The sequence below is a fragment of the Rhopalosiphum padi genome, chromosome 3 (genome assembly GCF_020882245.1).
Source record: "Rhopalosiphum padi isolate XX-2018 chromosome 3, ASM2088224v1, whole genome shotgun sequence".
Classification (NCBI taxonomy): domain Eukaryota; kingdom Metazoa; phylum Arthropoda; class Insecta; order Hemiptera; family Aphididae; genus Rhopalosiphum; species Rhopalosiphum padi.
The window spans coordinates 2,008,119-2,034,214 of NC_083599.1; the positions used below are offsets into that span (position 1 = coordinate 2,008,119).

At 29.1% G+C, this 26,096-nt stretch overlaps 3 protein-coding genes across 3 annotated transcripts; all 3 read left to right on the forward strand.

The window, feature by feature from the left end:
• Positions 1-19,323: 19,323 nt before the first annotated feature.
• LOC132923997 (uncharacterized) lies at positions 19,324-21,381 on the forward strand. Its single transcript, XM_060988045.1, has 2 exons — positions 19,324-19,463; positions 19,612-21,381. Exon 2 carries the CDS (start codon positions 19,621-19,623, stop codon positions 21,379-21,381), a length of 1,761 nt encoding a protein of 586 aa, XP_060844028.1. The 5' UTR covers positions 19,324-19,463; positions 19,612-19,620.
• Positions 21,382-24,028: 2,647 nt separating this feature from the next.
• Positions 24,029-24,475, forward strand: LOC132923998 (protein FAM200B-like). Its single transcript, XM_060988046.1, has one exon. It carries the CDS (start codon positions 24,029-24,031, stop codon positions 24,473-24,475), a length of 447 nt encoding a protein of 148 aa, XP_060844029.1.
• A 236-nt stretch (positions 24,476-24,711) lies between these two features.
• Positions 24,712-26,088, forward strand: LOC132924001 (uncharacterized; the record flags this gene model as incomplete). Its single annotated transcript, XM_060988054.1, has 1 exon — positions 24,712-26,088. A coding segment is annotated over exon 1 (1,377 nt), but the record flags the coding sequence as incomplete, so codon positions are not given.
• Between the last annotated feature and the right edge of the window lie 8 nt (positions 26,089-26,096).

The window sequence follows — 26,096 nt, forward strand, 5'->3', positions numbered from 1 at the left end:
CTATTTGCGCTGAAGAAAGTAGTAGTTACTACCAATATTTATTGGAAAACAAAACAAAAAATAACCAAACAGCTACTTTTGTTTTGAACATGATAGGCAACAAACCATCCAAAGATATGTACAGAGCTCGAGTTTATTTATTAAGTATGGTTTGTACATTAAGAACAAATTTGATTGGTGACATTACTTATATTGACTCGATGGATACGGCTTTATCAATGACGGAAAAATTATTAGATACAATGCCTTCATTTATAAGAACTCATCGTTGTTCAAATATTTCATGTTATGAGCCAGAAATTACAAAGAAAGGAATTGTAATTTCATTGAATGCAACTGATGGTAAAATTGATTTACAAACAAAATTAGCTGAATATTTTCAATCCACATCAAGAATATGTGTGTCACTTAATTGTGGACATACAAGAGATGAAGTAATAAAGCCTACGGACCATAATATTGTAGAACTTGTAGCAATACCTTCAGGTAATATTTAATTAATTATAAATTGTTATATTGACATATAATTATGAATTATATTGTTAAAAAAACATTACATCATCTACTAGTAAATTATATTAAAATTATTATATGTATTTTTAATAGATTTTCAAAATTCAATATATGAAAATATGCAAACGACTTATTTATTAAAACAAAATTACGCAGGAAAAGTAACATGGAAGTTGGGTGAGATCAATAAAAATATTATAATTAATAATAACCATTATAATTTAAAAGGAATTATTGCTTTTAATGGCTCAGAGTGGAACTTGCGACAAACTCATGGTCATTATATTGCCTATTGTTTAAGGGCAATAAATGACCAGTGGGAATTTTATGATGACATTAAAGATATAGTTACAATTGAATCTGATAATTATAAGGTTAATGTGGAGTTACTGTTCTATACTAAATTATAAATATTCTGTAGTATTTTAAATATTATAAACTAGTTGTACACATTTTTTTTTTTAAATATACAAATATTTATGTTATCCATTTGTTAAATAATTTTTAGCTACTTTAAATTTTTTTAAAGATTAACTTTGAACTTTGCAATTTTTACATGATACAATTAGGTAATAGTTTGAAAGTAATTGCTGTTCCATAGACCTTTTTTGACATCAAAAATAAAAAGGTAATATTCTAAAACCGCTAGATTGGGTAAGTTAAAAAAAATGGAACGATAATTGGAACGAGTTCCTTCTTTAAATAAGGAACGGGGATCTGGAAAGAGTTCATATATTAGGAAATAAACAAGATCCATTTAAAAAGGAACTTTCCCAAAACTGTCAATAAATAATATATCTAAATCGAAAACTCGTGTAATAAGCAGCACCTGCGTACGCGAATATACACCGATGATACTATTGTTTATATAAATATAAAACATAATGCATGGTGAAAATAATTTGGGAAATATTATTGAGTTTGCTGATGAAAATTTTAAATGTATTACATAGGTACTTTGTTATTTTGGATTAATTTACAAAATGTACATAGTAACATTGTTAAATATTGTTTTGGATACGAATTGCTAAAATGTCCTCATTCAAGAACTCAGATTTTTTTTTTGATAACGGTTTTTGTTTTTAATAGATTCATTTTACGTACGGAGATGATTTGTCAGTCTATAGGATAATTAGTATAGGATATATTATATGATAACTTATATTTAAATAATTGTGATCTACAATATTTTACTTGATTTCGTAAAAAAATTAATTTCATATGCTCATAAAATTTTTTCTATATTGACGCTGGAATTTTTTTTATAGTTATTTGAAGAAAAAGTTATGGATAACCTTGTGTTTGGTTTTTTTAACCTTAGATATAAATTATTACAAAAATTTTATGAATTTTCAACTTCAAAATGACTTGCAAATGTTCGTAATTTTGATATATTTTGTAAACATTTGAACTTTTAATGCTTATAAGCAAAAAATGTGACTAACGATTTTTGATTTTTTTTTTTTTACTTCCATAAAAGCAACTTATAATAAACCTTATATTAAATTTTAAAGATTTTTTGAAAGCCGAATTTGTTTTATCGATATTTCAAGAAAAAAATTCCCGTTTTTTCGTTACTTTTTCAGGGTTTTTCCTGACGCTTTTGAAAACTACTGCACAGCATATTTTACTTTTGACCACAAAGTACCAACTAGATTCAATTTCCTTTTCAAAGAGGGGCTGAAGTTAAAAATCAAAGCACTATTACTACTCTAAAACGTGATGACAGACACAAAAATAAAAATAATAAAAACATTCATATACGTACATAAATATAATAAAATAAAAATTTAATGAGAAAATAAGTGTGACAAAATTAAATTAGTATACCTAACAGTGATTCATGTTTACTTGCTTACACGTGCATACCTACTTAGATTTATAACTGTAAATAAATAAAACGACAAACATAATCGTAATACGAGATTTTATTTTGAATTTTTTGCATATTTTTCAATAATTTTATCGTTTAGTGTATATAAAAGGTAATCTATTTTTCAGTAATTACAATAAATTATTGTTACCAAATTTCGATAGGTAATGAAAAAATAAATATTTTTTTTTAAATAGGATTTGATATATTTTAAATACACACCAATTTCGTCTATTGGTATCTAATATTTGAGATAAATTTATGAATACATTATAGTACATATAGTACATTCATTTATATTATTTTATACATTGTTTATTTAACTATAATATGTTTAATTTTTTTTTTAAATGTACGAGGTTAAAAAGTATAAAATTGTCAAATGTTTATATTATTATATTACATTTTTAATAAACATAAATTGAAAGTAAGATCGTATTATTTAAAAGGTATTTTTTTTTAATTCGGTTTTAATTGGCTAAAACTTCTCAAAGTACCTATATCTTCGCTCAACTGCAACTGAAGACCGGCTATCAAATTTGGCAATATTGTGCATAAAGAGCATTATAACACAATAACAATCAATTTTAATAACGTAATAAGTACATTTGCAAAAATGTGAAAAATCGCAGAAAATTATTGTAATATTCTTTACTATTACTTTTATTTTAATAAATAAAAATATAACTATATATTATATGAATTAGTTTCTATTGGATTGGAATTTAGAAATGCCTTCTACCAGTGCCGTAGCAACTAAATATTGTACCCGGGGCGAAACTCCAAAATGCGCCCTTATATATATATATTTTAATTTATTAAAAAACTCAAAACTGAATATTGTTTATAATTAATGCTATTTAAATAACGTTTTTTCCTTATAATTATGTGAGCGTTTGTAAATTTTATTAAAACCAATAACTTTTTAAAATATAAATGCACTTAAAAATAATAAGCTTAACATAATAACGCTTATAAGTTATGTAAGTAATTATATAAATACATAATATTGCTTTTACTTATAACTAACATTTAAATTGAAATTTTTCTAGCTTTTTTCCCAGCAAAGTCTTCAATGAGTTTGTCTATATCCAAAGTATTTACCAATGTATGTTCAATGGATAAAATAGCCATATCAGATATTCATTCTTGTCCCATTGTAGACCTTAAATAATTTTTTATGAGCTTTAACTTACTGAATGACCTTTCACATGTCGCCACAGTTATTGGTAAAGTCAAGAATATGCGTAAAGCTGTTTCCAAATTTGGATATTCAGCACGTAAAGAATATGTTGTAATTAATTGAAGTAAGGCTAATGATGTTGCAGCTCTTAAGTCAGGTAAAAGAGAAAATGCTTGACATTTAAAATCTTTTATTTCAGAGATAAAATCGGAAGAATTTAAATCGGATTCATATTTTAAAGATAAGTCAGCTGCACATTTTTGTATATAGTCCATAGAGTGGTCCATTAGGCTACTACCATACAAAAAACCAAAATTTGCATTAATTTCAGACATATTTTCATATGTCAATGGTCGACGCACAGCGAAAACGTAAACATCATTGGTAATTCCACATTTCCACAAAACAACTTAATAAAAATAACTAATATAGATAATCTCTACAATAATATATTATTATTATATTATTATGTTTAATGTTTAAACATATAATTTTAACTACGGACACATCATATAAAACTATAAAAGTCTAAAGACTTTCTGTACATTGATCGATTGTATTTATTAACTAGTATTGGTTTTATACTTTTATATAAAGATATTAATATATTATGATCATTAAATATTATTTTCAATAATTGCTCAAATAATATAGAATACGTTGAAGTTTTTGTAAGTAAAATATAAAAATTGACCGTTGTAATTTTTAACATAAAATGCAAATTTTTCATTTTTGCGCCCTCTGAGAAATTGCGCCCGGGGCGTAGGTACCTCTCGCCCCCCTTGCTACGGCCCTGCCTTCTACTATGAAAATAAAAACAATTATTGAAACTAAAACTAAATAAATACATCACAACTATGTATACAATTTATAATTTTCTATGACATCATTATATTATTATAACCGGGATTTGAGTTAAGTCGGGGATCTCGAATTTTGGATTACATGTAATCAAAAATGCATTTGGTTACAAAATGGTTACAAAATTATGTGAAAATTTCGAATCGATTGAATCATTTTGAAAGATTCCTGTTTACACGTGTGACGTCACTGTGATGACCGGCCGACTTGAAACGGTTTTAACGGGATTTGGGTTGAGTCAGGATTTTCGAATTTTCGATTACATTTGGTTACAAAATGGTTACAAAATTATGTGAAAATTTCGAATCGATCGAATCATTTTGAAGGGTACCGGGGTGCTGGTGTGACGTCACGCTGGCACCCGGCCTACTTAACCCTACGTTAGGCGCGCGGTTGACAGATGTCACCCAGTATATTTTAAAATTAGATTATTCTTGTCGAATTTAATTTACGACTTTGTTATCTTTAGTACCTCTCATTTAGACATACGTGAAACGTATTTTGACTTATTTACCGAAGTGCTGTTGTTCGGAACTGTTATATAAATTTATTTATCTTATTGGGTGACAAGTGTCCACCACGCGACTTTCTTTGCTATAAAATATTCGGAATCTCTCAGGTAAAAATATATAATAAATAACAATATAAAATCAATAGTTGGGTAATATTTTGTTCACATTTTTATTTATTTAGTTTAATATGTCAAATAATAAAAGACTGAGACTTGAGAGGACGTTAGACGAAAATATAATTCAAAAGAAGAGGCAACTGATTCCGAGATAGACGAGGTCCGTGAAAATGCCGATAATTTTTACATAGGAAAAGATGGAAAAACAAAGTGGTGTAAAATAAAACCTCCTATAAATGTTCGTACACGTGCACATAATATAATAACCCATCTTCCTGGCCCTAGAAGAGAAGCACGTGGAAAAAAGTCTCAAATTGAAATTTTAAATTTATTTATTGACGATAATATTACTAGAATTATAACACATTGTACAAATATTTATATTGAATCAATCCGCGACAAATTTCAGCGAAGTAGAGACGCGAGGCTTACATGCGTAACAGAAATTAGAGCCTTTATTGGACTATTATACAAAATAGGATCCTTTAGGTGCTCCCGTAAAAATATACATCAACTTTGGGACAATTCAAAAGGAAATGGAATGGAGTTATGTTATTTGACTATGAGTGAAAAAAGATTTCGTTTTCTTGTAAGATGTTTACGGTTTGATGATATTATGATCGAGCGGTTCGTAAACAGTTTGACAAATTAGCTCCTATTAGAGATATTTTTACATTGATGGTTGATAATTTTCAAAAATATTACTGCCCCAATGAATATGTGACCATAGATGAGCAGCTATTAGCTTTTCGAGGAAAATATCCATTTAGGCAATATATTCCGAGTAAACCAGCCAAATATGGCATAAAAACATTTGCTCTAGTTGATCCTAGAACTGTCTATACTTTAAATTTAGAGACCTATCTTGGTGTACAACCCCCCGACGGACCATACAAAATTAGTAATGCTTCTCAAGATGTAGTTTTGCGATTAGTTGAACCTATTTTTGGAACAAATAAAAATATTACGGGTGACAACTGGTTTACCAGTATGCCTTTGATTATCAGTTTGAAAGAAAAAAACTTACATATGTAGGTACAGTTCGTAAAAATAAACGAGAAATTCCAAAAGAATTTTTACCAAACAAACAACGAGTTGAAACGTCTTCCAAAAAGAATGTATAAGCTATTTATATCTTTCTAATCATAAGTAATAAAATAATTATAAATAAATAATGTAAATTTTGACGTTTAATAATAAAAAAAGTAATAAATTATAAATATTTCTAATTTTAATCAATAATTTATTTATGGTTGACAACTGTCCCCCACGCGCCCAACCACATAACAAATGTCGACGCGCCTAACGTAGGGTTAAAACGGTTTTCACGGGATTTGAGTTGAGTCGGGAACCTCGAATTTTGGATTACATTTGGTTACAAAACGGTTACAAAATTGTGTGAAAATTTCAAATCGATCGAATCATTTTGAAGGGTACCGTGGTGCTGGCGTGACGTCACACCAGCACCCGGAATTAAAGTTTGAAATTCTGAACTTCCTAGTAAGTTACAAAAAAAGTTTTTGTGGTTACATTTCGTTACAAAATGATTACATAAGTCAAAAGTGCTACAAAATAAAAGATTTTTTTTTCAAATAAAAAAAAATGAAATAAAAGAATTAATAGCAGGTAAGTGATTTTCTTTCATTCATCATTTTATTTTATTAGTATTCATATTTATTATTATTTATAGTAGGTACAGGTAAATAGGTAGTTGATTTTTCATTATTAATTTTAATCTAAAAGTTTAAGTTTGGTATGTAGTTACATTTAAAATTTTGATTATTTTAATATATTTAATAAATCTTACTGTACCAAACTAGTATTCCATAGTAAAAACTTATTTAATATTTATTTGTTAGACACCATTTAAAGTATACTTAATCTATGATAATTATATTATATATTTATTATAAGAATGCCAAATTTTTCCTATTTCACCTTGTTTGATAGTATCATTTTAAGTCATTCCTATACTTACAGTTTATTTTGTGAAAACTGTTATTTGAAATTTAAATTAACTTTCATGTTTTCTTAACAGATAATCAAAATGCAAAAGTTTTGTCGCATGAAGACTGTACCTATGCCATCCGACATTTATTTATTAATACTAAAACTTAATGATTATGAAGACAATAATTTAATTTCATCTTCAGAGTAAAACAATTCTAAATGTACAGAGGTTACTGCAGGTAATAAATTAAACATATTGATAAATTATGTAACTAAATATTCTAATAATATATATGTTTGTATTTTTTAGCTGAAAATATTGAATCACGTTCTTTATCATTGATGAATCCCCTTTTATCTAATGGATTGAAGTTAATGAACGTATAGGCAAAGGTCCTTATCGTCCAATTTTAGAAATATTTCCAAGGCAAAAACAAGGATTGATTAAAATTAAAATTTTCCTTGTATTTAATTATTCTGTTTTGTTTTAAATATTAGTAGGTAGGGACCTAACCATTTTTTTTGTTTTATAACATAGGTAATACGTTTTTTTAGATTATTAAATTCAATGTTCAGTTTATTTTCATTATTTTGTTACTTACATGGATATTTAAACATGTTTGGTTAAAATATTATTTAAAAAGTTTTTTTATGTAAGGTTATACATAATGTAAGGGTAGATCGTTAACTACTCTACAAAATGTTGTTTATTATAAAGTGAAAGTAATATATTAATCATCGATGTGTTATTATTTTATTTTGTTCTAATATAAAAATGAAAAATTACATTACTCAGGAATTTTTATTAGAGAGGGGGATATTATAATGTATTGCAAAGTGTGTCTATTATATTTCTACTATTTTAGATCATAAAACCATCCATATGGTTTTGCCCCAAGATTAATACGGTTTTACCCCACCTATGGGGAAAAATCGTATTTTAAGGTACTTTCAAAATTTGGATTTTTTTTTTTGAGTTCAAATTAAGATTTTTTGAAAATGTTCCAATATTAATAAAGCTGACAATTTTTGCGATATACTTACGCAATCCAATTTCAAATTTTGTAAGTTCTACAATGCCTAGAAGTTAATAGTACGGTTCTATCCCACCTTCCCCTACTTGCGAAATTCCGCGCCTGTTGTGGATTTCAAATTGGGAACTTTTAAGCAATGAAATATTAGAAATAGAAGCAGCAAAACAGCCCCAAATAACAGTCCAACATAAGTTATAATGGAACATTTTTCTGTTTTGTGATGTAGATTATTCTTTAGTTATGTTATATACCTAATACAGAGAAATAAAATATAATAACATTGTATAATTTATTAATACGGTTCATTTATTAATATACAATACAATACTATAAAATATACATACTTCTTTCATCATTAATATTATTAATTTTTCTTTTATTCTTAGGACCCTGCATAATTTATACAAATTCAATATTAAATATAAGATAACTATTAAACATTATACTTCTTAGTTACCAAAAACAAGGATACTTTACACTAGAAATTAGGAAACATAGATTGTGTTCACTTTTATAATAATATATTATACTAGATGTCTAAAATATATTAATAAAAATATAATTATATAATTTAAAAAAAATATAAATTAAAAATATAATTTTCATTGAAATTATTTTTGCATAAAACATAAATATTTCGTAACACAGATATAGAGACATTAATTTGTACCTAATTAGATTATATACTAAAGAGGAAAAATTAAGTATATTTAAAAAACTTCATGATAATTAATTATCAATGAATATTGCTGGTGCTACGTGCTCTGATGTCCCATACCAATAATATAGTACATAATAAAGGATACTGCGACGTAGGCATAAACATTAAGATAACGACCACCGCGACATTTAGAATATTATATCACGCAATTAGAACACTACGACGTAGAAATAAACATACTATCAAATAATGTGAGTAAGGTAACCATTGTACATAAACGGTATTTTGTCATGTCTAAAAACAATAATAATAAAAACCACTTTTGACTCTAACTCTCAGGAGTGGGAGATGAACAAATCCAGCGGTGCGTTAACCTAACCCAACCATAGGCCTACAATTATAAATTATAAACATATTTTTAATCACATGAGATCTGGGAACTGGGATACAGTAGCGGTTGACCACCTGTACGTTATATAGGACTTTATCATCGCACGTGCATTCTGAAATGCGTAATAGTGTGAGACCAAATGACTCACTTAGGAATAGGCCAGAGGATACATGAGTAGTAGGTCAGGGGACACTGACTATATAAGGAGGCCCTGGAGCGGACTCCGATAGACGTGATTTACTAGAGTTAGTGCAAGCACCTTCACGTCAGTCTACATCAGAATTTAGTCATTTGGAAGCGATTACTATCAAATGAAATAAGTTGACCATGAAAATATTAATTTTAAATCGCACAAAGAAAAGCGATTACTAACTGAGGTATCATGAGTTAGTAGACCATGAAAATATTAATTTTAAATCGCACAAAGAAAAACGATTACTAACGGACTTATCTTTACCGCCAAATAAAATCAATATTTTCACCACAGATTCATCAATAGTATTCAATCTGACTCGTTAGTATTAGCATTGATTATAAATTTATAATTTATTTATTTTAATTACATTACGAATTATAATTCGTCGCCGTCATATTGTGTTTAGTGTAGTTATTATTTTATTCTGTAAAATGTAATCGTTAGAGGAAACACCGCGAAAACGTCAGAGAGGTTTACGAAATACTGAAGAGTACAGATCCGAGGTAATTCGTAATGCTCGAGTTAAGGGCCAAGATTATGTTAATTGGAAAGGTAAATCGGTACCAGCTATCTCCCAAAAAAAAGAGTTGACGTAAGTAAAATATTATTAGGTACGTTTTATTCCCGATTTCTTGTTTAATTTATTGATTGTTCTTATTGGTTAAGTTGCCGTTGCAAATGTTATGACCGAATCGTTGTAGGAGACCGCAACGAAATACATGAACGATTTCGGTCATTTGATACAAAAATGCAAAAGATGCATACCTTTCTTCACTGATATCGTTGGAAGATGTGCAACGTCGCAGACCACGTATACAGTTGAATCTTGTTGAAAACGAACCAGATGCAACAAACGCTTCCGCAAAAACGACGTTACACGACAAACAATTTATTTACCGAATAAACAGGTCGTCAATAATATACGTAGTATGTCAAAATGCTTTTTTGGGTACACACGGCATAAAACAAGGAAGAATTCGACGTTTGACCACTTTATTAAAGCAGAGCAAGTCACCTAAAGATCACCGCGGAAAACAAAAAACAGGGAATGCAAAGTCACCGAAGACAATACTGAATATTGTTCAGCACATAAGTTTATAACGACCTACGTATGAAATCTATAGAAGAAGAATCTGTAATTTAATGCACGAAATAATAATTACGTAAACACTCATATTCAGCCGCCGGAAATATTCCGATGACGTCAGATTTGATTTAACATAAAAGTAATTTAAGTATATTATTATTTATTATAGTTATAATTATTTTTATATTTTTAAATTCCATTATTATGAAGTTTAATTTTTGTTATGAAGGGGGGGAGTGATACATAAGCCGCCTCACCAAAAAAATACAACCAAAACCGCCACTGCCATGAATTTTAAATCGCACAAAGAAAAGCGATTACTAACTGAGGTATCATAAAATAGTAGTCCATGGAAATATTAATTTTAAATCGCACAAAGAAAAGTGATTACTAACATAGGTATCATTAAAATAGTAGACCATGAAAATATTAATTTTAAATCGCTCAAAGAAAAGCGATTACTAACATAGGTATCATAAAAATAGTAGATCATGAAAATATTAATTTTAAATCGCACAAAGAAAAGCGATTACTAACATAGGTGTCATTAAAATAGTAGTAATGAAAATATTAACCCTTCAGTGCCCATTGTAGCATATCTGCAACATGTTTATTTTATTCTTATTTTTCGTTATAAGCTAGGTTATTAACATAGGTGATGCTCTCTATGAACAAAATAAACAACTATTTACCCATTTATTAAACGTATGATTGTAAATAATTCGATAAAGTGATAAAATTTGGCGGTAAAAATTATGTTATCATCATTCCTCTCTATCACCAAATGTTCTGTGTTTTTTTGTACTCGTAGTTACTTAAAATTGATTTTTTCGTGTAAAAAAAAATATTTGCAGTTAAGGTAAGTCTTAAGGATACTTTTAATTATATAGTTGATAGTTTTTATGAATTATTTAAACAGTTATTCCGTAATTTAATCATGTTGCAAATATGATACAGTGGGCTTGAACATAAAAAGAATGGCTAGAAAAATCATGAATGATGAACAACTCCTAGAAATTTTATTTCAAACCAATTGGTCAGATAGCGAAGATGATTTCGAAAATTCTGACAATGAAAATGAAGAAGCTAGTATTCATGTACCAGAAAACATTGCAATACCTAGCAATAATGTTGAAGGTAATAATATAACAGTTTATTATCAATTGTTTTTTTATATTTTAAATTCTGTACAATATTTTTGTTATTGATAATTTAGATTTATATGATATGCCTGTTGAATTTCAATTCAACAATGGTGATTTCATTGTTCTTTCTCAAGATCCTGTCGATTTGTCTATTCAAGAAAACAATGGAATACCAAGAAATAATGTTATTGAAGGTAACATAGTTACCTATAGTTATACTATAGTATGTGGTTTTATAGTCAGAACAATATTTTTTGTTATAGATAATTTAGATATAACACCAGTTGGAGAAGGCCTAGTTCAAGAAAATAATAAAAATAGCAGGCAAAGCAGATGCATGTCTAGAAAACAAATTACACCTCAGAATGATTCAATTGCAACTACACCAACTACTTCGGATCAGTCACAGACTTCAAATAATATGACCAATGCTAATATCCATCAAAAAAGTAAAATTTTTAAAAGACCTCATAGCTTGACAAATTTAGCATGGAAAAAAGGAAGCTTTGTAACTGATAATGCATTATTGGATGGACACACAACACACAGCAAAAATTTGGAGGCATTATTATTTGCTAAGGAACATGGTATCATTTTATTGCAACTACCTGGGCACACCACTCATCGTTTACAACCTCTCGACGTTGCATTTTTCAAACCATTGGGATTATACTACATACAAACTCAAGAAAAGTGGTTAAGACAGAATTATGGTAAAACTATTTCTCAATACCAGGTTACAGGTTTGTTAAATGAAGCGTATGGTCGTGCAGCAACAATAGGTACAGCTGAAAATGGTTTCCGAGGCTCTGGAATTTGGCCAGTAAATAGACATTTATTTGAAGATCATCATTTAATTGTTTCAAATAATTTAAATAGATCTCCTACTCCTAATGAGAATGTAAGTGAAGACATGGAAAATGATCAAGTGGATTTAAACAGTAAAACAAATGATATGGAAGAAAATAAAAATATTACTGTCACTGATAAAACTATAAATAGGTCTACATTTTTGAAAGTTATTGAAGAAATCTCACCTATACCCAAAACTCAAAGAGATACTAATGCAAAACCAAAAAAATCTGCACAAAAGGCAGTTGTTTTAACAAGCAGTCCCTATAAAAACTTACTAGCAGTAGAGCACAGCAAACAATAAAAAAAGGACCACCAAAAAAAAAACTTTTTTCTGCAGCAAAAATTGATGGTGTTAAAACCAAAAATAAAAAAATTGAAAAATCTAAGGAATTAGAAAAGAAAAAGATACTGAATGAACAAGGAAGTCAACATAAAAAGAAAAAATTGAAAAATATACCATCTACATCAAAAAATGTTGGTAATGTTAGTTGGTACTGTCCTCTCTGTCAGGAAGAAAAAATAATTGATATGGTCATGTGCAAAAAATGTTCAATATGGTTTCATGAAGAGTGTTTAGGATTGAATCGTGGTGACACATTTGAAGAGTGTCATTGGTGTACTGAAAAAAGTGACCAGTAAAAATTACTACAGATTCAATATTTAAAATTAAATAAAGACCATAATTACCTATATTTTAAATTTATTAGGTATAAAGACTTAATTATAACTTAAGACTGAAAATATTAATTTTGTAAAATGATTGATTTTAAACTAGTCAGTAAAGTAGTGACTGATAACTTTTAAATTGTTTTTTATTATATTATTCTAAAAATGTTGTTTATTTTTTAAATTTAACCAAGAAGGTATAAAAATGTTGTTTATTTTATAAAAATTACTTGTCAGTATGGTATGACTGATAACTTTTAAATTGTACTTATTATTTTATTATTTTAAAAATTTGTTTGTTTATAAAAGTATCTGTTTTTATTAATAAATATAATATATGTATATTTTTACATATTCCAAAAGAGATAATTTGATTTAATTATTTCTAATTTATTTATGAACAAAATGTATAATTAAATATTAGGAGTGTATATGGACAAGATATAGGTGGTCCAATTAAAGATATAGGCGGTCCAAATTGGGCAACCGGTTGTCTATGTTGGACCACTTGGTGCATTTTTGAAAAGTAAAAAGATGTTACTGTTGAAACATTAAAAAAAAAAACCAACCATGCCAAAATGTTGTTTACATGTTTAGCTATCATCTTAGTGCAGTTAAATACTTATTATTTTAAATTGTTAGCTGTAATACTCATAAATGTCCAAAGTGGTCCAACGTAGGCAACTCTACCCTATATTTGTGTTTTAACAAAAACCATAATTGTTTTATGAATTACCATGTACAATAAAATTTGAAAATAAATATCTGTAAACTGTTATATATATACGAAATAGTTATTCTTATTATGAATAGAACTAAATAATATTGTATTGATATGTATGAATGTAAGTATGAATTTCTTATAAGAAACCGTAAACAAAACGAGTCGTTAATGCCCACTGTTGCATATATGCAACATGATTTAAAGTTGAAAGTTTTAAATGATGTATTAAGTCCATATTTTTTTCCTTATTTTTACCAAATTCTAGACATTGTAAACAACAGAATCAAAAAAAATTAGAAAAAAATAAAAATTTGGACATTGAAGGGTTAATTTTAAATCGCACAAAGAAAAGCGATTACTAACATAGGTATCATTAAATTAGTATACAATGAAAATATTAATTTTAAATCGCACAAAGAAAAGCGATTACTAACATAGGTATCATTAAATTAGTATACAATGAAAATATTAATTTTAAATCGCACAAAGAAAAGTGATTACTAACGAAGGTATCATTAAAATATTAATTTTAAATCGCACAAAGAAAAGTGATTACTAACATAGGTATCATTAAATTAGTATACAATGAAAATATTAATTTTAAATCGCAAAAAGAAAAGTGATTAATCTCTAAGGTATCATGTAATCAATAGACCATGAAAATATTAATTTTAAATCGCACAAAGAAAACTGATTACTAACATAGGTATCATTAAATTAGTATACAATGAAAATATTAATTTTAAATCGCACAAAGAAAAGTGATTACTAACGAAGGTATCATTAAAATATTAATTTTAAATCGCACAAAGAAAAGTGATTACTAACATAGGTATCATTAAATTAGTATACAATGAAAATATTAATTTTAAATCGCAAAAAGAAAAGTGATTAATCTCTAAGGTATCATGTAATCAATAGACCATGAAAATATTAATTTTAAATCGCACAAAGAAGAACGATTACTAACTGAGGTATCATAAAATAGTAGTCCATGGAAATATTAATTTTAAATCGCACAAAGAAAAGTGATTACTAACATAGGTATCATTAAAATATTAATTTTAAATTGCACAAAGAAAAGTGATTACTAAAATAGGTGTAATTAAAATAGTAGACCATAAAAATATTAATTTTAAATCGCACAAAGAAAAGTGATTAATCGCTAAGGTATCATGAAATCATTAGATCATGAAAATATTAATTTTAAATCGCACAAAGAAAACTGATTACTAACATAGGTATCATTAAAATAGTAGACCATGAAAATATTAATTTTAAATCGCACAAAGAAAAACGATTACTAACTGAGGTATCATTAAAATAGTAGACAATGAAAATATTAATTTTAAATCGCACAAAGAAAAGCGATTACTAACATAGGTATCATTAAAATAGTAGACAATGAAAATATTAATTTTAAATCGCACAAAGAAAAGTGATTAATCGCTAAGGTATCTTGAAATCAGTAGACCATGAAAATATTAATTTTAAATCGCACAAAAAAAATCGAATACTAACTGAATTATTTTTACCGCAATATAAATTTAATATTTTCACCACAGATTCTTCAATAGTATTCAATCTGACCCGTTATTATTTGCATTGATTATAAATTTATAGTTAATTTATTTTAATTTTACTTCAGCAATAAAATATTATAAAAAAATAAATATTTTACGAAGTTAATCTAAAGAGTTAGAAAATATGAAATTAATATACCATGATACTATTAATTTTAAATCGCACAAAGAATAGCGATTACTAACATAGGTATCATTAAAATAGTAGACCAAGAAAATATTAATTTTAAATCGCATAAAGAAAAGCGATTACTAACTGAGGTACTACAGTCGACTTTTCAACATTCCGTGTTTTCGTGAATATATGAGTCGTAACAGATTCATGTTAATATTACGAGGATTGCATTTCACTCGTAATCCGAAAGGAGGAGAACATACTCCTCATAATATGTTATATAAAATCCAGAGTGTTTTGAATTATTTTAATTCCAAAATGGAAGAAGTTGTATGAACCGTCTAAAAATTTATCTATAGATGAATCTATGATTTTATGGCGTGGGCGTTTGGTAATTCGCCAATACATTAAAAACAAACGACACAAATATGGCGTAAAATCATATATGTTGACCGAACCCTGGGGTTTTATACTTAGGGTTATGGTTTATTCTGGACAAGGTCATGATATATCTAATACTATGAGTCATACAGAGTATGTGGTTTTTAAACTTATGAATGGATTATTTTATGAAGGCCGATCACTATTTATGGACAACTATTATAATAGTGTCCATCTATCAGAACTGTTGTTAGAAAAAATAACATTTGTCACAGGAACTCTACAATCAAACCGCAAAAACAACCCTAAAGATGTTATTGATAAAAAATTGAAAAAAGGAGAGTCTATATATCGGTATACAAAAGAGGGTATTGTGTCCTAAAATGGAAAGAGACAAGAGAGATGTTTTGATTATAAGTTCTGAATTTTCTCACTCAATGTGTGAAGTTAATTCTAGGACAGAAGTAAAACAGAAACCTATAATCGTAAAAAAATATAATGAAAATATGTCAGGAATAGATCGCCAGGATCAAATGGCATCATACTACCCCTGTGAAAGGAAATCCTTGTGGTATAAAAAAATTGGTGTGCATTTTATGCACTTATTATTAATAAATTCATATATTCTATATAATAGAAACGTAAAAAAAATATCACTGTACGACTACAGGATCTCAGTTATTGAAAGTTTATTACCTAAAAAAGACAATAAAACACAGAAAAATTCTGAGGTGAAAAAAACTGAAGCACATTTACCCAAAAAAGTTGAAAAAAATGAAAAATCAGATATTATAAAAAACGCTGTAAGGTTTGTGCTGATAAAAAAATACGAAAAGAAACTATATATTACTGTGATCAATGTGAGGATGAACCAGGGTTATGCTTGGAACAATGCTTCAAAGAGTTTCACAAATAATCGTTATAATTTTGTTTAATTATTTTTTACTTTTATTTTTTTTGTAATTATTTTATTACTTATAGACGAAGGCTAGTCTGCTTTGCATTTGAAATGATTTATAATATTTATTTTGATATTTATATTGAGATCATATTATTATATTGATTTGTTAACTATTAGAATTGTTATTAAAACATTTTAAGTATTTGTTATTTGTTATGTGTCTTATCATTCGTTAAATTTTATATCAAAAAATAAAACCATCGCGTTTTAGATTCTAATAATAATTTACCTTTCATGATATCAAAATCTTTAAAATAATAATTATATATTTATATTCATAATTATACTAAAAATAAATATATAAGTATAATATTATATATGTATTATTATTTACAATTCAAAAAATAAATGCTTCAACACATAGCGTGTCGGATACGTGCCGACGTCGGCCATATGATGCATCGCCACACCGTATAGCCGGCGTCGTCACGTATCCGACGGAGTCCATGTTTTTCAAATATTAGCGTGGCGTGTAGCGTAATACGCCAGAATAATGTTGGCATTGAACGTGTTAACCGTAGACTTACCTGGTTCCTAGAAAAAAAACAATCTCCTATCAAATCAACAAAGTGGTTTTAGAAAAAACAGAAGTACAATCGACAACCTATTTCAAATTAATCACGAAGTCAATCAAACATTCTTAGACAAGCAAGTCATGGGACTTGTGAATTTGGACATTGCCAAGGCCTACGACTCAACATGGAGACATAACATATTAATCAAACTCAATCAAATTCTATCCAAAGGCCATATTCTCAATATTATAACCGACTTTTTAAAAGATCGAACATTCCAAGTAAAAGCGAATAACCAGATGTCCTCGGAATTCTCTCAAGAAAACGGAGTACCCCAAGGCTCAGCATTGTCAGTAACGTTGTTTTTGTTAGCCATAGACGACATAACCCAATGCTGTTCCCTTCCAGTAAAATGTAACCTCTTCGCTGACGATTTTAACTACTCATGCCGAAGCAATAACATCAACACAGTACAGAAATTCCTTCAGATAACCACCAATAACCTAGAGGAATGGGCAGGAAAAACAGGTTTCAACTTCTCCCCCAAAAAATCAAACTGTATAGTATTCACAAAAAAATTAAAGGTAGGCAAACTTCAAAAAACTCTCGACGGCATGCCAATCCCCAATAAAAAATCGGTTAAAATCCTTGGTCTTTTTTTCGATAGCCGTCTCACGTGGGCAACTCACATACATCACCTAAAGACTTCAACCATCAACGCACTAAAAATACTCAAAATATTATCCAATACATCTTGGGGAGGTGATTCCCAAACTTTAATCAAGATCCACAGATCTACCATTCAGTCCAGACTTAACTACTGATCCGTTATGTTCAAATCTGCATCAAACTCTTCCCTCAAAGCAATTGATGCTATCTACAATAGCGGATTAAGACTTGCTATAGATGCATTCCGCAGTAGCCCAATTGTAAGTATATATAACATAGCCGGCGAATACCTACCCGAGATCAAAAGGACTGATTTGGCTCTAAAATACATGGCTAGATTAGCAAGAGCCAACTGCAGCCCACTCACCAAAGAAAGTACTGAAATCCACCAAGAATTAAAAGCAAACGACATTATCACGTCCCAAATAATTACAAGAGAACCGACGATCTATCCCCGTGGTTAGCTCATTACGCAATAAATACTGAGCTAACTTCATTTCTAAAATCTCAAACTCCACATTCAATATTCAGAAGTCATTTTCTCAGTATACTAGAACAATATAAAGACTACCAAAAAGTATACACTGATGCCTCTAAGTCTCATGATGAAGTTGGTTTTTCAATAATATTCCAAAACAGAAATATATTATTCAAACTTCCAAGAGCATGTTCCATATTCTCGGCGGAAGCAATTGCGATACTCGAGGCAGTAAAAAGAATAATGAACGACGAGCACCCAAAACACATTATATTCAGTGATTCCCTCAATACACTCAACAGCATCAAAAACCAATTCCAGCCTGCAGATATCGCAAACAAAATACAAAACAAACTATATGAGGCATCGTCTAGAAACAAACAAATCACGCTCATGTGGATTCCCGGACATACGGGAATTCCAGGGAACGAGTTAGCCGACTAACAAGCTAAAATTGCCACCTTAAATGAGGAAGTATCAATATTACCAACACTAAAATATGATGACATAAAAACCCTGATTGTCAGATGTCCAACGACAAATGGCTTCGGATATGGAAGCATCAAACAACTAAACTAAACACAATCAAAAGTTCCACCAACCGATGGGCTAACAGCTCCCTTAAAAGGAAAGAAGAAATAGTACTAAACCGCATGCGTATAGGTCATACGAGAATAACACAAAGATAGGGGAGACCGGGTACAAATGTAACATCGTTGATTTTCTCTTCTAGGTTCGATTTTAAAATATGGCAAAAATACGACAGTTGTCCCACTGTAATAGCAACTAATTCCCCTTTATCAATACGGCGATATCATATTGTCCTTATCAGAAAAATAATAAAATACGTTTATCAACTCAGATTGTAAATAAAATATTTTGTCGTATTTTTTTATTTAAACGTTGTTATTTATTTATAATTTCTAGTTACTGTTATATTTATATAAAGAAAGAAGTGTTCTTTAATTTGATTGTCTTGTCTGGTCTGTGCGTAGTAAGTATTTTTTTTTATATTTACTTTCTTACATAAATATTGTTTGGGGACAATTGTAACAGTTAAATGGGGGACAAATGTAACATTTTATTATTGTTTATTAAAATTATATTTGTAAGAAGCAATTATTCATTATTCTTTGTTATAGGTAATAGCCATGCCACGAATAAGACAAAGAACAACAAATAGAGGCACTGATAGTGAAGTCATAAAAAGAGCTGCAGAAATCTGTATAAAAGAAAATAAATCTGAACGATCAGTTGCAAATCAATTTGAAATTTGTCATGTAAGTTTAAATCGCTACATAAAAAAATTGAAAGCTTACCGTGATTCTGGTGGTCCTCTACCTGAATGTGGTTATCGACCTCACACCCGAATATTTAACAATTTACAAGAATCAATGTTAACAAATTACTTAAAAAATTGTGCTGACATGTACTTTGGATTGAGCACCAAAGATGTAAAAAAACTTGCTTATGAATTTGCATTAAAATTAGATTTAAAAATACCACCTAGTTGGACCAAACATGAATTTGCAGGTGATGATTGGTTTTCTAGTTTCTTAAAACGTAACAATACATTATCCATAAGAAAACCAGAGGCTACTAGTTTAGCTAGGGCAATGAACTTCAACCCAGTAAATGTTAAAAAATTTATGGATAAATATGATTCAGTTCTTGTGAAATATAAATTTGAAGCACATCAGATATATAACTTAGATGAAACTGGGATAACTACTGTGCAAAATCCTGGTAAAATAGTAGCACAAAAAGGAAAAAAACAAGTAGGAGCAATAACATCATCCGAACGTGGAACATTGGTTACAATGTGCTTAGCAGTTAGTGCTCTAGGCAATACTATACCACCTATGTTTGTTTTTCCGAGAGTGAATTATAAAGATCATTTTATTAGAGGAGGGCCACCAGGGTGTGTAGGCACATCAAATAAATCAGGGTGGATGCAAGGAGACCAATTCTTAGAATTCATGCAACATTTTGTCAACCATGTAAGACCCACACAAGAAAAAAAGGTGCTGATACTATTAGATAACCACGAATCACATCTATATTTACCAGTAATTGATTATTGTAGAGAAAATGGCGTTGTGTTGCTTTCATTCCCCCCTCATTGCTCCCACAAACTTCAACCTTTAGACAGGTCAGTGTTTGGTCCATTTAAAAAATTAATTAACCAAGAAATGGATTCATGGATGAAGAGCAACCCTGGTAAAAGGTTTACTATATATGATTTGCCTTCTGTGACTTCTAATGCCCTTATAAATGCAGCTACACCAAAAAATATTATGAATGGTTTTTCTGTGTCTGGTGTATGGCCATTCAATAGAAATGTGTTTGATGACGATGAATATGCGCCATCAACTGTTACAAACATTGTATTAGATAGTACATATAACATGCAACCTAATGAAACATCTAATAACACAGAAACAGTTATAACAAACATAATAACTGAAACATTAAATCAAGAATCAATAACTATATCACCTGAAAGTATTAGACCTTATCCTAAAGCCCAATTAGCACAAAAAATGGGAAAAAAGGGTGGGAGAAAAAAAGGAACAACTAAAATACTAACAGACACACCAGAAAAAAATGAAATTGAACAAAATGCTAACAAAAAAAATAACATTGCTAAACGCAAACTATTATATACAGAGGCTAGAAAAAATAAACAAACATCCAAAGCCACAAAGAAAAAGAAAAATAAGATAATTGATGAAAGTGATGAAGATGATGATGCTTTTTGTACGGTTTGCTCAGAACTTTATTCAAAAAGTAAAAGTGGAGAACCATGGATTCAATGTCATAGGTGCAAACTTTGGTCTCATGAAGCTTGTACTAAAAACAACTTTACTGTATTTTATATCTGTGATAATTGTGAGGCTGATGATATTTAACTATACATATTGTAACATTAAGACTGATATTGTTTTAATTAGTTATTATTAAGAGTTATTATCTTTTAATAACCTTTATATTATTTTATTACTTTATTAAGTATGTTTTACTAGTATTTTTAAATTGTTATATTTAGTTATAAAGGCTTAAACGATAAAAGATTATAATTTGTTATTTATTATTATATTAGGTATGTTCTACCACTGTTTTTTAATATTAATATTTAGTTATAAAGGCTTAAACTATAAAAGATTATAACTTGTTCTTTATTATTATATTAGGTATGTTCTACCACTGTTTTTTTAATATTAATATTTAGTTATAAAGGCTTAAACTATAAAAGATTATAACTTGTTCTTTATTATTATATTAGGTATGTTCTACCACTGTTTTTTTTAATATTAATATTTAGTTATAAAGGCTTAAACTATAAAAGATTATAACTTGTTCTTTATTATTATATTAGGTATGTTCTACCACTGTTTTTTTAATATTAATATTTAGTTATAAAGGCTTAAACTATAAAAGATTATAACTTGTTCTTTATTATTATATTAAGTATGTTCTACCACTGTTTTTTAATTGTTATTTTTAGTAATGAAGGCTTATACTATTAAAAATCTAATTTTGATTAATATATTATGTATGTGTTACATTTGTCCCCTAGTACTGTTACAATTGACCCTGGACTGGGTACAATTGTAACATTTTTTTTTTTTTTTAGATCAGATTTTACAGATTCACATATGGAAGTTAATGTTCAATTTATACATATTTATTAAGATTACAAGTTACTGAATCAGTTGAGTGCAAAATCAATGCTAAAAAGTTTATATTTTCCCATAAATAAATAATAGTATAGAAAATGTTACAATCGTACCCGGTCTCCCCTACCTAATGGCAAAGGAAGAAGCTCCCATATGTGACGTTTACGGTGTCAGGCTGACTGTAAAACACATATTATCAGAATGTCTCAAATATGAACAGGATAGACAAAGGATCGGAATCGACACGCCACTCGACACCGCACTAGGACCAAAAACAGAGGACAACATCAAGATGTTAGATTTCTTAAAAACAACTAATTTATTTAACTCCATCTGAAAATTTTCTGTAATTAACTAATGTCTGTAACTAATGGCCATAGATGCCGGGTTGTATATTTTTGGATCAATAAAAAAAAAAAAAAAATATTAATTTTAAATCGCACAAAGAAAAGTGATTACTAACATAGGTATCATTAAAATATTAATTTTAAATCGCACAAAGAAAAGCGTTTACTAACTGAGGTATCATAAAATCAGTAGACCATGAAAATATTAATTTTAAATCACTCAAAAAAAATCGAATACTGACTTATCTTAACCGCAATATAAATTTAATATTTTCACCACAGATTCTTCAATAGTATTCAATCTGACCCGTTATTATTAGCATTGATTATAAATTTATAGTTAAGTTATTTTAATTTCACTTCAGCAATAAAATATTATAAAATAAAAATATTTTACAAAGTTAATCTAAAGAGTTAGAAAATATGAAATTAATATATCATGATAATATTAATTTTAAATCGCACAAAGAAAAACGATTACTAACTGAGGTATCATTAAATTAGTATACAATGAAAATATTAATTTTAAATCGCACAAAGAAAAGTGATTACTAACATAAGTATCATTAAAATAATAGACCATGAAAATATTAATTTTAAATAGCACAAAGAAAAACGATTACTAACTGAGGTATCATTAGAATAGTAGACCAAGAAAATATTAATTTTAAATCGCACAAAGAAAAGTGATTAATAACTGATGTATCATAAAATCAGTATACAATAAAAATATTAATTTTAAATCGCACAAAAAAAATCGAATACTGACTTATCTTAACCGCAATATAAATTTAATATTTTCACCACAGATTCTTCAATAGTATTCAATCTGACCCGTTTTTATTAGCATTGATTATATATTTATAGTTAATTTATTTTAATTTCACTTCAGCAATAAAATATTATAAAATAATAATATTTTACGAAGTTAATCTAAAGAGTTAGAAAATATGAAATTAATATATCATGATACTATTAATTTTAAATCTCACAAAGAACAGCGATTACTAACATAGGTATCTTTAGAATAGTAGAAGTAGGATTAAATAGCCGATTCAAAAACCTCACCCTCACCATTCTCACCCTCGCCCTCGCCCACAGCCGCCGCCGCCCGTTCCGCTACGTACGTGACGTATCCCCTAACCCAGGGGTTTTCAACCTGTGCGTCGCGGCTCCCAGGGGCGTCGCCGGTTATTATCAAGGGAGCCGCGTTCTTAATAGAAACTAAAAATAAAATTTCGGCGCACCAATACATATTACATGTTGCATGTGTGAGATAACCGTCGATAACCGTGTTTGCGATATCGAGTAATAGCATATTTCGATTACTATTTACAATTAGGTAGGTACTTAATGATTTGCCTCTAATATAATCTATCAGTTATAAAACGCACACCGCTGTCGCCTGTCTGTTTTGTATTCAGTGTGTTATATGCGCTACGGCTACCTATATCGACCGATATTTATTACGATCTTTTTTTGTTCTGTGTTATTTGTTGTGTATTTTTTCTGTAATAATAGTAGTTATAACTATGGATAAGTTTTTGAATTCTAGTAGAAAACGTGATAATCCAGAAGTAATTTCAAATATTGAAAAGAAACAAAAAATCAGAAAATATGATGATAGTTATTTGAATTTCGGATTTACTATCACTGTTGTTGCAAACGTAGAACATCCCCAGCGTGTTGTTTGTTTGAAAGTAATGGCTGTAGAAAGTATGCTTCCAAATAAAATGAAACGCCATTTGGAGACAGTTCATGGAAATTTGGTGAACAAACCACGTGATTATTTCGTATCAAAATTAAAAGCTATGGCTCAACAAAAACATAATTTTACAAAACAAGCTACAATTCCTTCTAAAGCACTACTTTCTTCCTATAAAGTAGCTTGGCGAATAGCAAAGAGTAAAAAACCTCATACTATCGCAGAAAATCTAATTTTACCAGCCGCTATGGATATGGTGTCTATATTCCGATAAAATTTAATTTAAAACTTGAAGCCACTTATAACCAACCGCGTGTAGATAACTCATCGCAAAATAGGTCATTCAAGACATCGGCCCGAGAAATTTTTATCGATTCTGATATAGTTTCATTAATAGAGCAGGCGTTCACTACGTTATTGCACGAGGAGGAAATTTATGTTGCAAAGGGTAGTGGATATGTATTAGAATCCATCGATTGGCTTTTATTAACAGTATACAAATATACGCCTATGGGGGGAACCCCTAACATTGGCCTGCCCGTTATCAATTTTGATAACGAACGCGATGACGATGATGACGTAAATTATCATAATACTGATAACAACCCAGATATTCGAAATAATATTACGTTAAACACGCCGAATAATAACCGACAAAATGAAAACGAGAATCGTGATGATACTTTTAACACTGTAGCTGGCTCATCTTATATTCGGCTCCCTCATTCAATCAAAAATAAACAAGCGACGATCAATCCGCAAAATAATGATCAGCATTGTTTTAAATGGTCCATTCTGGCGAGGCACGTGACAGGTCCAAATAAACATCGTGTAGGCGAAAATTATTTCAGACATGAAAACAAATATAATTTTACAGGCTTATCATTCCCAACACCGTGGAGTGAGGTTAAAATTTTTGAAAAAAATAACCCGACAGTCTCTGTAAATATTTACGGAGTTAAAAAAATATCTCAGTCTTCGTCAAAAAATCCGAATCATCACATATTTCCATTAAAAGTAGTATATAATGAAAAGCCGAGCATTTCGACATCATTCTATTCACTGCCGGAGAAAAAAAGTCACTACGTATATATATCTAATTTTTCACGCTTAATCCGCTCGCAAATAACATTACACGGTCATTCAGTTTATTTCTGCAAACGATGTTTCACATCGTTTGACAAACAAAATTTAAAATATAAATTAAGTGGGCAGCTAGCACTTCAGCAGCATAAATTAATTTGCGGATCTCATAAACCTATTCTACCCATAATGCCCGATGTTGACACATTGCTAGAATTCGATAATTGGCAACATGCTCAACGACACCCATTCACTATTTACGCGGATTTTGAAGCTCTACTGGTGAAAACTAATGAGAAAAGGGGGGAACACACGACTGTAATACATAACCACAAACCTATGAGTTATGGGTTTTTAGTTAAAGCGTCCGAAGAAGTTCCACTAGAGCTTATCCAGCAATTCAATATACCAACCGCGCCAGTTGTTTATCGCGGTAGTGATAGTCGGGAGGATGTTGCCAGGCATTTTCTCGAAAATATAGTTGATGTAGGTCGTAAAATTGAAGAATTGCTAAAGACGAATGTCCCTATAGTTATGAATGACCGAGATACGCGAAAACACAATGAAAATAAAAATTGTAACTTTTGTAAACGCAGTTTCGACACAAACGAGAAAGTCCGCGACCATTGTCATCTTACTGGTAGATTTAGACAATCTTTATGCTCTCGATGTAATTTAAAATTAAAACAACCGAAATTTGTCCCCTGTTTTTTCCACAATTTATCTAATTATGACGCCCACTTTATTGTAACTGAATTAGGCTATGACGCTAATAGTATAAAAGTTATTGCTAATAGCGAAGAAAAATGTAT